The sequence below is a fragment of the Berghia stephanieae genome, chromosome 2, assembly GCF_034508935.2.
Source record: "Berghia stephanieae isolate SIO BIC M18660-M18661 chromosome 2, UCSD_Bste_1.3, whole genome shotgun sequence".
Taxonomy (NCBI): Eukaryota; Metazoa; Mollusca; class Gastropoda; order Nudibranchia; family Aeolidiidae; genus Berghia; species Berghia stephanieae.
Window position 1 is genome coordinate 62,578,561 of NC_088361.1, and position 12,500 is coordinate 62,591,060.

General features: G+C 37.8%; 1 protein-coding gene across 1 annotated transcript in view; it reads left to right on the plus strand.

The window, feature by feature from the left end:
• The window catches only part of LOC144965298 (uncharacterized), a 15,998-nt gene extending 3,660 nt beyond the window's left edge, over positions 1-12,338 (plus strand). The window contains exons 2-3 of the mRNA XM_078900512.1: positions 6,457-6,649; positions 7,113-12,338. Of these exons, the coding sequence (XP_078756638.1) occupies positions 6,493-6,649; positions 7,113-8,416 (1,461 nt within the window). The 5' untranslated portion in view covers positions 6,457-6,492 and the 3' untranslated portion in view covers positions 8,417-12,338. The remainder of the gene's footprint in view (positions 1-6,456; positions 6,650-7,112) is intronic.
• Positions 12,339-12,500: the final 162 nt, after the last annotated feature.

The following is a 12,500-nucleotide window of genomic DNA, read 5'->3' on the forward strand; positions in this document are numbered from 1 at the left end:
ACTCACGTAACTCAATCTATGACTAACTTTTTATCAATTCTAAATTCTAATTCTGAGTGGAAAAAACTAGTCCTTCACAGCCAGTGTCCCCTTTGTGCCGGAGTTTATCCCGGTTTCTATAGCGTGAAACGCAGAATAACAATTGCTTGCTACATTTTTGGATAGGGTGATCGGACATTCCGCCCAGTCTAACAGACCCGGCAACCCAATCACTGCAGGCTGCTGGCTGGATAGGGCGAAGGGGTCAGAATAAAATTCAACATCACCGGGAATCGATCGAAATCAGTCCGTTTGGAGCTAGTGTTCTATCAACTGAACCATCTTTCTTTTTTTTTTTTTAGTTTTAATCCTCTTCGGGCCTTGAGGCACATAAGGCATCCACCAGACATCGCCATTCTTTGCTATCGGCTACTTTTGTGATGGCTGTATTCCAGGACAAGCCTGCGTCCTTTATTTCCTTTTCCATGGTCCTTGCGGGGTTGTTTTTTTTTTGGGGTCTCCCCCGCTTTCTCCTCCCATGTGCTGTCCATTACAGGGATGTCTTGGGAAGGGACCCCTTTTCCATTCTGCCACATGATCAAGCCAACGCCATCTTTTTCTTTTTATTTGGCTTCCAATGTTATTGCATCCAGCTTTCTTTAATAGATCCACTGCTTTTTTATTGAGCTATCGGGATTCTGATTCTGATTCTAATAAATTTCTACTGATACAAATTTAATGCCTATCTTAAAATGAAAAATGTTTCACTTGTCTTAAAATGGGTAATCCAGAGTTAGTTGGTAAGTCTGGGGAAAAATCTCTCTAGTTTCTGTCCATTTTTGTTTCAGAAATTGCAATAAGATTTTACGTCCAAACTATAAGGTGTTTCGACAACAGAGGAACGGCCAACTTCTTGGTTCGCTTTTGTTGCCAATTGGAAGGAAAACAAAAACAAATAAATAAACAAACTAAAAATCTAAAAAGAACCAAGAACAATAGAAAAAAAAACAACAGCAAAAGAAAATCAACACGTGTAAATATCAACGAGGGTTTGTCGCCAGATTGTATATACAAGGGTTCAAATTCATGGACAACCTGTTAAAGTCAAAACAGGCTGGACAGATTCCCACACCAGACAACATGAATTCAATGTTAGGAAATGCTTGTTGAGACGACCTTAGTACAACATTTATTGCTTTACTAAATCAAACTTTAAATGTCGGCATAGCTAGCATTACGGTTAGCTTCCAGAACATGAAAAGCGACATGTGGTCATCAGTTTCCCAAACAACAAATTATTACCTGGATCTCTTTAGATGTATCAGAAATATAGTTAGGGTAGAAGAGGACCTGGTCCCCTACTAAATTTTAATAATTCCGTTGACTCATGCCTTTGCCCGCAACTTCTGTTTGATAGGGTGCTCACTTTTGATACATAAAAGAGCGATATGCCCAAGATCAAGAGCTACAAAAGACGGGTTTTCTAATCTAGTGATTAGCTTTATAACCAATCTTCAGTTTCTGGTTCATCCCGACATTAAAATATATTTGAGCTTTTATATATCGCATTATCCACTAAACATGCTCAAAGCGCTTTACAAGGGGTACTTGACCAACAGCAACATGTAACAAGTAGAACAAGACATGACGCCTGTTAGGTGATATTACAATTTTTTTTTTTCGACAGAGACAACGCTGTTAACGGCCAGGTACTCATGTTACACCGGAGTACGGTCAGAAAATGTGAGTAAAGAGCCTTTTCCAAGGACTCAACTATACGCCGAGCGAGGCTCGAACCCAAGACCTTCCGATCCTAAAGCGAGTGTCATACTACAAGACCACAAAGGCGCAAAAAAAAAAAGGGGGGGGGGGGAGCCGTTTAACGAATAATCACCAGTGTGAGAACGGTTTGACATCAAAGTAATTGACAGGTCACAGTTATACAGTTTCAAATAGCTTCAAATAGGATAATAAAGATAAAGGCTATATAAGCTATTGATTACCTTCGAGTTGGTCGTATACCTATTATGCAACCCTGATTAAAAATGCATGCTTCATTGTACAATTCACGCCCTTTCTTGCAAAACAACAACGGTAAGTTGAGACAATATTGAATCCTTCTTGTGTAAAGCTGCATTTTTAATGTGCTATAATAAAATCAATTCAGAACTGAAATTCTAATGAGCAAGATGAACGTAAAGGTAGGAGAAAAATAATGCAAGACGTCTAAAGTTGGAATGTCTCCAAGAAAAAGATACCACTTCAACATATAGAAGAGTTACAACAGAAAACAATAAGGTTGCTAAAGAGAAAGAAAAAAAGAGGAAGAGGAGGAGGAGGAGGTGGAAGAAGAAGAAGAGGAGGAGGAGGAGGAGGAGGAGGAGGAGGAGGAGGAGGAGGAGGAGGAGGAGGAGGAGGAGGAGCATGAGGAGTAGGATAGGACGGAAAAAAGGAGAAGAAGAAAAAAGAAAAAGAAGAAGAAGAGGAAGGAGGAGGAGGAGAAGGGGGTGGGGGAGTAGGAGGAGGAGTAGGGCAGGGAGGAGGGGTAAAAGAAGAAGAAGAAGAAGAAGAAGAAGAAGAAGAAGAAGAAGAAGAGGAGGAGGAGGAGGAGGAGGAGGAGGAGGAGGAGGAGGAGGAGGAGGAGGAGCATGAGGAGTAGGATAGGACGGAAAAAAGGAGAAGAAGAAAAAAGAAAAAGAAGAAGAAGAGGAAGGAGGAGGAGGAGAAGGGGGTGGGGGAGTAGGAGGAGGAGTAGGGCAGGGAGGAGGGGTAAAAGAAGAAGAAGAAGAAGAAGAAGAAGAAGAAGAAGAAGAAGAAGAAGAAGAAGAAGAAGAAGAAGAAAGAAAGAAAGAAAGAAAGAAAAAAGGGGTAGTGGGAGAGGGGGAAGAGGAGAGAAAGAATGAGTGAGGAAGAGGGAGAAAAAGAAGACAGAAAAGACAAAGTAGGGCGTGAGGAAAAGGAAGAGGACGAGGATGGGGAGAAGTTGATGAAAAAGAAGATGAAGTAGAAGAGGAAGACTGTCCTGCTAGTTACCTTGTGTCAGATCCGAAATTAAAATACAGAACAATTATTTGCTAATATAATGATAAATAAAGCGCTTTAGGGGTAACGCTCGAAACCACATTTTGTGTGGCTGGATAGCACAGGGGCTAGTGCATCCGCTCACCGACTTCTCTCTCTCTCTCTCTCTCTCTCTCTCTCTCTCTCTCTCTCTCTCTCTCTCTCTCTATCTATCTCTCTCTCTCTCTCTCTCTCTCTCTCTCTCTCTCTCTCTCTCTCTCTCTCTCTCAGCTAGGTGATGTTTGTCGTAACAATCTCTCTGACACCGTGATGTTTTATCCTGTTTTCACTGCACTACAACAAACCCATTATTTTTCATTATTATTAATATAAGTACCCGCTCCGTATTTTCTGAATAAGATATTCGACCCAATATCCGATATTGTTCCAAGCGTGCTCCTATTTATTATTTACATGTTTGTCTTGTTCCATACAGAGAAGAATGCATAGATAGCTGTATTTCTCGCTCTTTGAAAGTTCGCGGGGATACGCGAGCAAGCTACGCTATGATCCCCTCAGTAGTTGAGAGTCTGCACGATAGTTACAACAAAGTTTTTTTGTTTTTTTGGCTGGATATGTCAGTGGCTAGTGCGATTGCTCGCCGACCCCCCCCCCCCCCCCCCCCCCTTCTCCTCTCCTCTCCTCTCTCTCTCTCTCTCTCTCTCTTCTCTCTCTCTCTCTCTCTCTCTCTCCTTCTCTCTGACGTCACTCTCCCGCTTCCAACAGTCTTGAATTTTTTGTGTGTGTGTAACATTATGACCTTCGCAGGACTAATAGTGAATGTGTTACATAGTACAGAATCATACAGTGGCATAACTATATTCGACAGGGCTAGAGGAGAGGATGGATGATCTTTATTGACGACCAGTAAATATCTAGACTAGAAAATGAGAAGCCATCCTCTTAAACAAGAATCCAGTCCTCCGGATGATTAGAATCAATCTTTTGGCACCACGTATTTGTTCCCTATTGGATCCCGGGTTTGGCTCTCTAACACCGTGATATTTTCATTCTCTGTTTTCATATGGCTCTATTCATTACCCTTTATTTCTCATCACTATCACTGTGATGCATGTGAAGTCAATGTTTATCCCGCTTTTTATAATATGAAACATGCGTAGCCAACTACAATTTGGACAGAATATTGACCCATTCCATAGAGGTACTTGTTGCTAAAAGTTCAAGTAAGTTTCACCGAGACAGAGCCCGTCTGAAATTTAGGTAGAAAAAAAGTGAAAAGCTATTGATGATATGCGTTTATCTAAACTACTCACAACATACGCCAGCCGGATATTACAAGTACATAAAACTATGCGTAAATTTAAACGTTTATATAGTCTGATTCATATAATTTAGTGAGAATTGCTCATTAAAATGGCTTTTTAAAGACAATAACAAAGAGCTCAATGGTGAGGCCAATTCCGTGCCTTCTATACAATTATGCTTACAAAGAATTATGGTCGTAATAGTGGACATTTCAAGGGAAGGAGATCAAATCAAATTTTTGGATTGTCCTTTGCTCTCATTGTGCATTTCTTTTTATTTAGTGAGCAATGTTTAAATATTGTAACATCACCTTACAGGTCTCATATCAGGTCCTACATGTTAAGTGTTGCTGTTGGCCAGGGACTCATTGTAATGCGCTTTGGTTACGTATTGTGTAAATTGCGCTATATATTCTCATTTGGGGGGGGGGGGATGAGAGGTGCTGTTTTTTTTTTTGTTTTTGTTTTTTGTTGCTTCTTCTGGGTTTTTTTTCTTTCTTTCTTTTTGTTTACTTTGGTAATTCATCATCGCTTGCAATGCCAGAAATCATATTCATATTAAACAAGGCAATTGTCAATACTCTTTATTGGCATGCACTAACCGAAACAATACATATTGAATGGAGCTTATGGTTATAATATAATCACTTCCAACTTACTGTATCTATTATTTTCCTACATTTTTTCGTTAAACAAAATATAATTTTCAGTCATTTTAAAATCCCTTCATTTTCTTTTGATCCCTTTCTTTTGATACCCTACAGTACAGATACATTAAAAAAAATCTTGTCATTTTTGTAATATTTTCCCCAATTCATTGTTTGAAGTTTCATAAAGTTTGACGGTAAACATTGTTTCATGTCAATGTTATAAATGAATTAACAGACAATAAGCGTGTCCTTGTTTACAGCATACGACAAAAGATTGTCGGGATACCTTGATGGCGTTTAACGCTATTGAATTCCATACGATTCCAAATCAATCGATTGAAATGTTTTTCCTTTAGATGTATTGAACCGATCAATTCTGAAAAAATAATAATGTCTTTGTTATAAAGAAAATCAATTTATGTCACCTTACTGTGTTGCTTAAAGGCAATCGAGATGACATACGCAACTTCATAGTGCACAAAGTAAACCTCTATATAAAATAAAGCTTTAAATTCACGACACTATTGGATTGATGACAAAGTAGAATTCATGACCCACTTAGTCCAATGTGATTATTTATCTATCTTGCAATGGCATCACCATAACCATCGGCGTGTTTACGATTAGATGAATACACACTACCTTCACATTCAAGTACCAGGTAACCCCAATTGGTCTTTTTGCATGATTTGCGAGTATCTGAAATTTTCAATATTAGCGGAGAATTAGTGCCAAGTGTCAAGTCATTTTCAAATCTGGTCTGGATAGCTTACTTGGTAGAGTACTCGACTCACAACCAAAGGGACTGGTTTAGAAATTGGTTTAGGCGAGCCGATGTTCATTCTGACTCATCTGTCCACCCAACAGTGAGTGGATTACTACGCCTCTACGATCTGGTTGAAAGTACCTTAAGATTTTCAAGCCTCCTATCCTCTCGCACAAAATGGAATCTGGGTTCTAAACGACTACACTTTTCAATGGGCAGATAATTTGAAGGGAAATTAATTTTAAAATTGCAAAAAAGAAATATTGGAAAAAAAGAGTTATTGACTTAAGTACGTAGAAAAAGAGACATATTCTGGGAAACGAATTAAAGGATCTTGTTTCAAAAATAAAATAAAATATCTCTTCATTCACCTCCCCATTCTCCCTCTCTTCCTTCCCTTCCTCCACCTCCTCATCCCTCTCTTCCTCTTTCTCCTTGATACAGTTTACATAATTAATTCTTATATTAAATTTAAATTATAATATTCATTTAAATTCTATGGCTATGCAAAAAGATTTGTGTACCTTATAATGATTGCTTCTCGATAATTTTAAGATTTTGTGGGAGGGTTTCATCACTTACGTTTGGTTGTTTTGTTTTTGTTTTCTTTTTTTGCTGGGCTTTTGGGTTTTCTTCTTTTTTTTTCTTTTTTTTTTTTTTAGTTGTTTTGTTTTTTGTTTGTGTTTTTTGTTTGGCTAATTAACAAAACAATGTAATATTATATTCCTATTTGCAGATATTAAAGTCCAGTGACGGAGTATGATTTAAGACTATGGCTATGTACAAGCGTGATTTTAACGCCCCTCTATCCCGCTACAATGCCAGGAAAAGAGAACTTCAGACATCCATGCTGGAGTACACGGAGAGGGTTAGAACAATCAACGCCATTCATGAGAAAAATTTGTTGTCGGAAAACAATCTAGGATTGGGTAGGCTACAATAATTTAGTTAGTCCTTTAACGGCATGACTGATTATTATTTCAAACCTGATAGCTCCGTGGTAAAGCACTCACCTCACAAGCAAAGAGGACTGGAATCGATTCCGTGCGCTGCTGAGATTTTTCTAGCGCTTCTCCCACCTCCCCCCCCCCCCTCCCCTCGTCCGCCCAGTTGTGGTTGGGTAGCTGGGTCTGTTAGATCTGGTTTAAAGTACTGTCATAAACAAGTTTCATATCCTAAGAGTATCAAACAATTGTTATTTTCTGTTTAGCATTACATAAACAGGTATAAACTCCGGGTGATTGTGCTTATAGCATTTTACTCTTTTTAAAACAATATTTATAATTTCATTATTAATATCTTTGAAGCCAAGGGGCAAAATTTTGGCCAAAATAAAAATAAAATTATAATTAATATCGATTGTAAGAATAAGTTATTTCTCTTTTGTTTCAGAAATCCGAGCACATAGACATCATATTTCCCGGCAAAGCGATCCAGATTTGATATTACATGCCAACCACCGCAAATTTCATCACAATATTCGTCAAAGGCCACATTCTTTGGACGACAAAGAGCTTTTAAGGAATAAAAAGTTGAACCAATCTCTTCTTACAGCAGCTCGACGAGATACTAAGTCCGAATATGGCAAACCTATCATTATCCCAACACAGTCATCAACGATTTCTAACGTCTCCAACCCACCAAATTCCCCCGATGTGGGAAGGAATAACAATGTCAGGTTAAACTTTGTGAGTTCCTCTGACCTCTACGATCTTGTGGACTTTGGACAAAATCAAAAATCTTCTCCAAGACATTGTACAGCTCGAGTTTCGTGTGTGAAAGACGGCATAAAACTCATCGAACAAATTGATCTCAGATCTAGAAAAGAAAGAAAGACTGCTTGGGTAAAGAATCAGGATTTTGAAAACGGTTCTTCCACATCTTTGCAAAAGAATTCTCATTACTCTGGGAAGGGTTCAAATAATGTGTTGGACGGATATATTACAGGAAAATCAATTAAAAATCGGTATGCTAGCAAAGCCATTAATAAAAACGACGCAGTCGTAACCAACGAGTTAAAGGAAAATCTTATTTCTACTAAAAGGTCAACTCAATTTAAAGAAGCGGTGCCCGTCATTACATCCGCTGACAAAAACGAGATTTATCCTTTGAATGTGTTTTTAGAAACCGTGCTCAGTTCGTGCAGAGATCCTATGGGCAAACTGCGCCATCGTCCAAAACGTGCTAAGAGAATGCAACTTCACAAATCTAATCTCGTAGTTATACCTGAAGATGGGGATACAACGTCAAATAACAGAGAGAACGCTTTACATCACAACACGCTGGGAAATCACATTGTACAGGGGCACAGTACGCCTATTCCTTCAAGTGCATCATTAGCAGCAATAAAAGATGGAATAACCAGACACAATAAACAGAAAAGCATCACAAATTTCTCAGAAAGAGACGTCATTAATGGTGAAAATAGTATAAATATAAAAAATAGTGCCCCAATTTCCGACGACAGAAGAAAAATAATTAAAAAACATAAGAAAAACGGACAAGGTAATCAAACATTGGATGCAATTATCATCAAAAACAGTATTATATACCCTAATCTACCTTGGGAAAGTGATCATTCTGATATGAAAACAGCGGTCGTGAATTTAGAACCTTCTCATAGTAATGGTAAAAACAAAAAAGTTAAGAGGCTCATTTTTCTAAGAGATCAGCCAGAAAACAATCACCACAACTAGTTATTTTCCCTTGTTTGCTTTTGGAGTCCATCGCATCGTTTTTATGAGCATTTTCCCTGTACTATAATAAGGAATCTCGGTGGCCCATATGCCCTGGTAATCCTGGGAATACACCAAATTCATTCTTTTCGAGTCATAGTTGTCCGATGTTCAAGAAAAGGATAAAAGGAATCAGACTATAGCCTTCAAAAACTCATATCGTCGGGTTGTAGACATTGTGAACTCTTCCTTAGAACGAAGTTGGTGGTTGTCGCCTCGTATAGTGACGCAATTTTTTAAAGTAAGTGTCAGACTGTAGGTTAACAAAGCCTTCGGTCTGACACTGCCCAAAACATTACGCAACGATACACGGCGACGATCACGAAAAGAAAGCGAACAGTGAGTCGTACTCAATGGTACAACTAAGGACCGTAGCCTTAATATATGCATAGCCTGACACTGACCAAAATATTACATTATACAAGGCGACGATTACTGAAAGAAAGTAAACATGCATGAGTTGTATTCACTTTGCCACCTTGAGAACGATAAACATCACATCTCGCTTATAACTTTTTCATGGTGATGGTCGCCTTGTACAATTACGTAAGTTTTAAAGAAATGTCAGGCTATAGGTTAACGTAAAGAGAAGGAGATTGATCACAGGGGAAGTTGAGATATATTCCCCCCCCCCCCCCCCCTCCCCCTACTTGTGATTAGGTATCTGAGTCTGTTAGATTTTGCGAAATTCATTTTGAGGTAAACTGGCGTCTGGGTGGGATCTTTGACCTCTCATGGTGAGCAGGAGGTCACGCTGTGGAATGGGAATGTCCTAGCCCGGCTGGAGTCCTTGACTGGAAGAGAAACAGTCAAATGTATAGTTATAGTTTTGGGAGATTATATTTTTCCCTTGTAAATCATCTTTTTGTATGTTTTGTTAGTTATGAATTCTGTTTTGGATGTATTCTGTAAACATTTGAGTGGGATCATGTACTTTGTCTGGATGAGACTTTAAGTAGGTGATCTCGAAATAAGTACTTTGTTGGTATGCTCTTGGTATCTACATATGTTCCCTATTTGAACCAATTCCCCTTTGTCTTACTTTTTCTTGGGTGCTTTGATTGTAAATCTACAATATTTTGATTATTCCATTTTCTTCTTTTTACTGGCGGTGATATGACCTAAATATGTCGCAAGCGCCGTAAAACCATTAAAAACAAACAAAACAGACTTGCGTGAACTAAGGGGTAACAGGCAATTGCAATTGTCCATTAAGTGGTTTGAAACCGTGACAAATAAACTTTGGCTCCATGAGCCCTGTGAATCTGAAAGACTATGAGAGGACCTGAGAAATTTATCCATAAACAACTACATGTGTATTAAGTCGTTATACACACATGCGCAAAGTAACTTTACACTTGTTTTGAGTCAATTCATTTGAGTTACAAGAGACAAAATTGGACAAATGTTATATCACAGAAATGAGCAATATATTTAATATATGGGATCCAAATTTCATTAACATATCTGAATAATCCTTAAAGTAACGACGACCTAAAGAACACAAGTTGGGTTACTTTGCTTCGGAAAAAGAGGAAAAATTCGACCCAAAAAAAAGTCAATAACGTGTACGGCTACCAAGATTTCCTATCATTGCTCGGACAAGTCTCCCCATAGAGTTTATCAAGGGGTTCATGTAATTTTGTTGTGGTGGATTCTACTCTGATTCAACAATCTTCAAATGCTTACGAAAGCATTCCTTGCTTGGTACTGTTGTTCCGTTGTAGGTCTTTTGAGGAGATCTCAGAGATACTTAATAAGATTGCGGTCTGGATTTAAGCTACCCACTCGAGCACCAACGTCTTATTCTCAATAAGTTGAAATTGCCCAGATGCATTTCGCTCTGAGTTCAGCACGGTCCATCTTGAAATGTTGTTTTCCACAACGTTGTCAGAAAGATTGGTTGTGTGTCGAGCTAATGTTCAATCATTTGCCCTTATTACTCTGGGTTTACCAGTCCGCCAATGATCCCTCACATGTCCTTTCAGTGTTGAACTTTGCTATAATAGAATAGCCTATAACGCTAACATTGAAAAGCTGTACAACCGCAACTTCTGACCGTTAAGCATGAATATGGTCAGGTAGCTTACTCGTCGACACTCAGTTTCGCCAGGTTTTCGAGAGTAAAAGAATTGAAATCAGAGTAATTACAAAATTAATGATTTCACAAATATAATTTTTTTGGGGTTTAAAACAGAAGATTACTAGTAAACAGTAGCAGACATGTTTAATTAGGACACGTTGGTATGAAAGGGTTCTGTTTCGAGAATTGAAGAATTTACGTTTTCACAATTGTCCCGGTAACATTCTTTATAATTCTTTCTTTCGTCATTTCTGAAGTCGAAATAACAAGTCAAGTAGTCTGACAAAAATGGTCACCATCCACGCTGTGATTAACATATTGTATTGTAATATAACTAAGCAGGCATGTGGTTTAATAAATACTCTTTTAGGTGATATAAAACACTTGACACATAGTAAAACAATAGCAATTTAGCGTGTAAAATGTTATTTTTGCAAATGTGTGTATACCAAATTCAAAACAAGGAACCGTCTGTTCATCGTGTTTTGATGAATGTTTCATTATCATTCGTGTCCATGAAACGCAATTTGTCTTTGCGACTGTCTCTTAACCTCTTTTTTTTTTAAATTGAGAAATCATAAAAATCTCGAGTTCTCCACGTTCCATTGCAAGACTACCATGAAGTGTCTTGTACACTATTGGTTATGTTAGCATTTATTATAATATGTTACATTAGTGTTTCTCTTACAAAAAAGTGGCTCTTTCATCTTCAATAATAGTCTTCTATTATGCATCAGTATTGTTTTGAGTTTTTTTTTATGATTTACAATCTAAATCCTCCACGAGTTATACATGTTATATTGATTTCAAGAGTAGAATTATTGAATCAAATCTCAATTTTCAACAATACCCGTGTATTATTCACAATTATTGAAGTTAGCATGACGGTGTTATGGAGAAACATAATCGTTAAAATTGTTGAAAATGTTGAGAAAGAGAGCCAAACGGAGAGAGGGTACAAAAGAAGTATACAAAAATAATTCAATGAAAGAAAACCAGTCTACCTCGACAAGTGGTCCAAACTCAGGCCTCCTGGTGACCAGTAAAACCTACTATTGACACCATTGAGATTACCCAGGTGTTATCATCGGCTGTGGTGAAATTAGGCCTGAGGTTCGATCCCCAGAGGCAATTTACTTATGTGTGGGATTTATTACTTGTATTATTCTCTTTGATTTGTCTGGTAGACAACACATCTTAAAACAGTGATCCTAAGTTTCATGTTAGGTTTGTTGTGCGTATTTTTTCTACAGGAAATAGATATTCGAAAATTAAAGAAATATTTTACCAGGTTGATACAATACTAGATTCTCATCAGATCAAGTAATTACTAACAAACGCAAGAGGCCTTCCCATTAATTCTACAGAATAATGAGAACAATAGTCGTCCTCGTGGAAATAGTAGTGAAATTAATAATCCAAAGCAGAATTGGGCTCCGAAATTGAAGCCGAGAATTTTATTTTGTATCAAGTTGAAGAATTTTGACTCCACTTTTCTTTTTCATCATCACATTGTTATTCATTAGCTACTAGCAACGTGAACATATGTGCAGGTCTGATAACCGAACTCACGCTTGATTTAACATTGTTGTTATGGACAATATTTTGCTTTATTTTGAGAGTATTTCCATTATACGTCGACCACTGGCAAATCATGAATTCTAATGTTATTATCTGTTTCCTGCACAAAATATTGTTAATACTTACTAGATTTTTTTAATTTAAAAAAAAATGGGGGAGGGGAGAGAGAGAGAGAGAGAGAGAGAGAGAGAGAGAGAGAGAGAGAGAGAGAGAGAGAGAGAGAGAGAGAGAGAGAGAGAGAGAGAGAGAGAGATATTTAACATTAAGTCTTATTACTACATTGCAATGTATAGTTTCAGTAAACACTGCCTTGAGTTGTGAATCCTGGAAGTATTAAACAAAATGAAACAAAACAAATTCATAATATGAACAGCTAATATC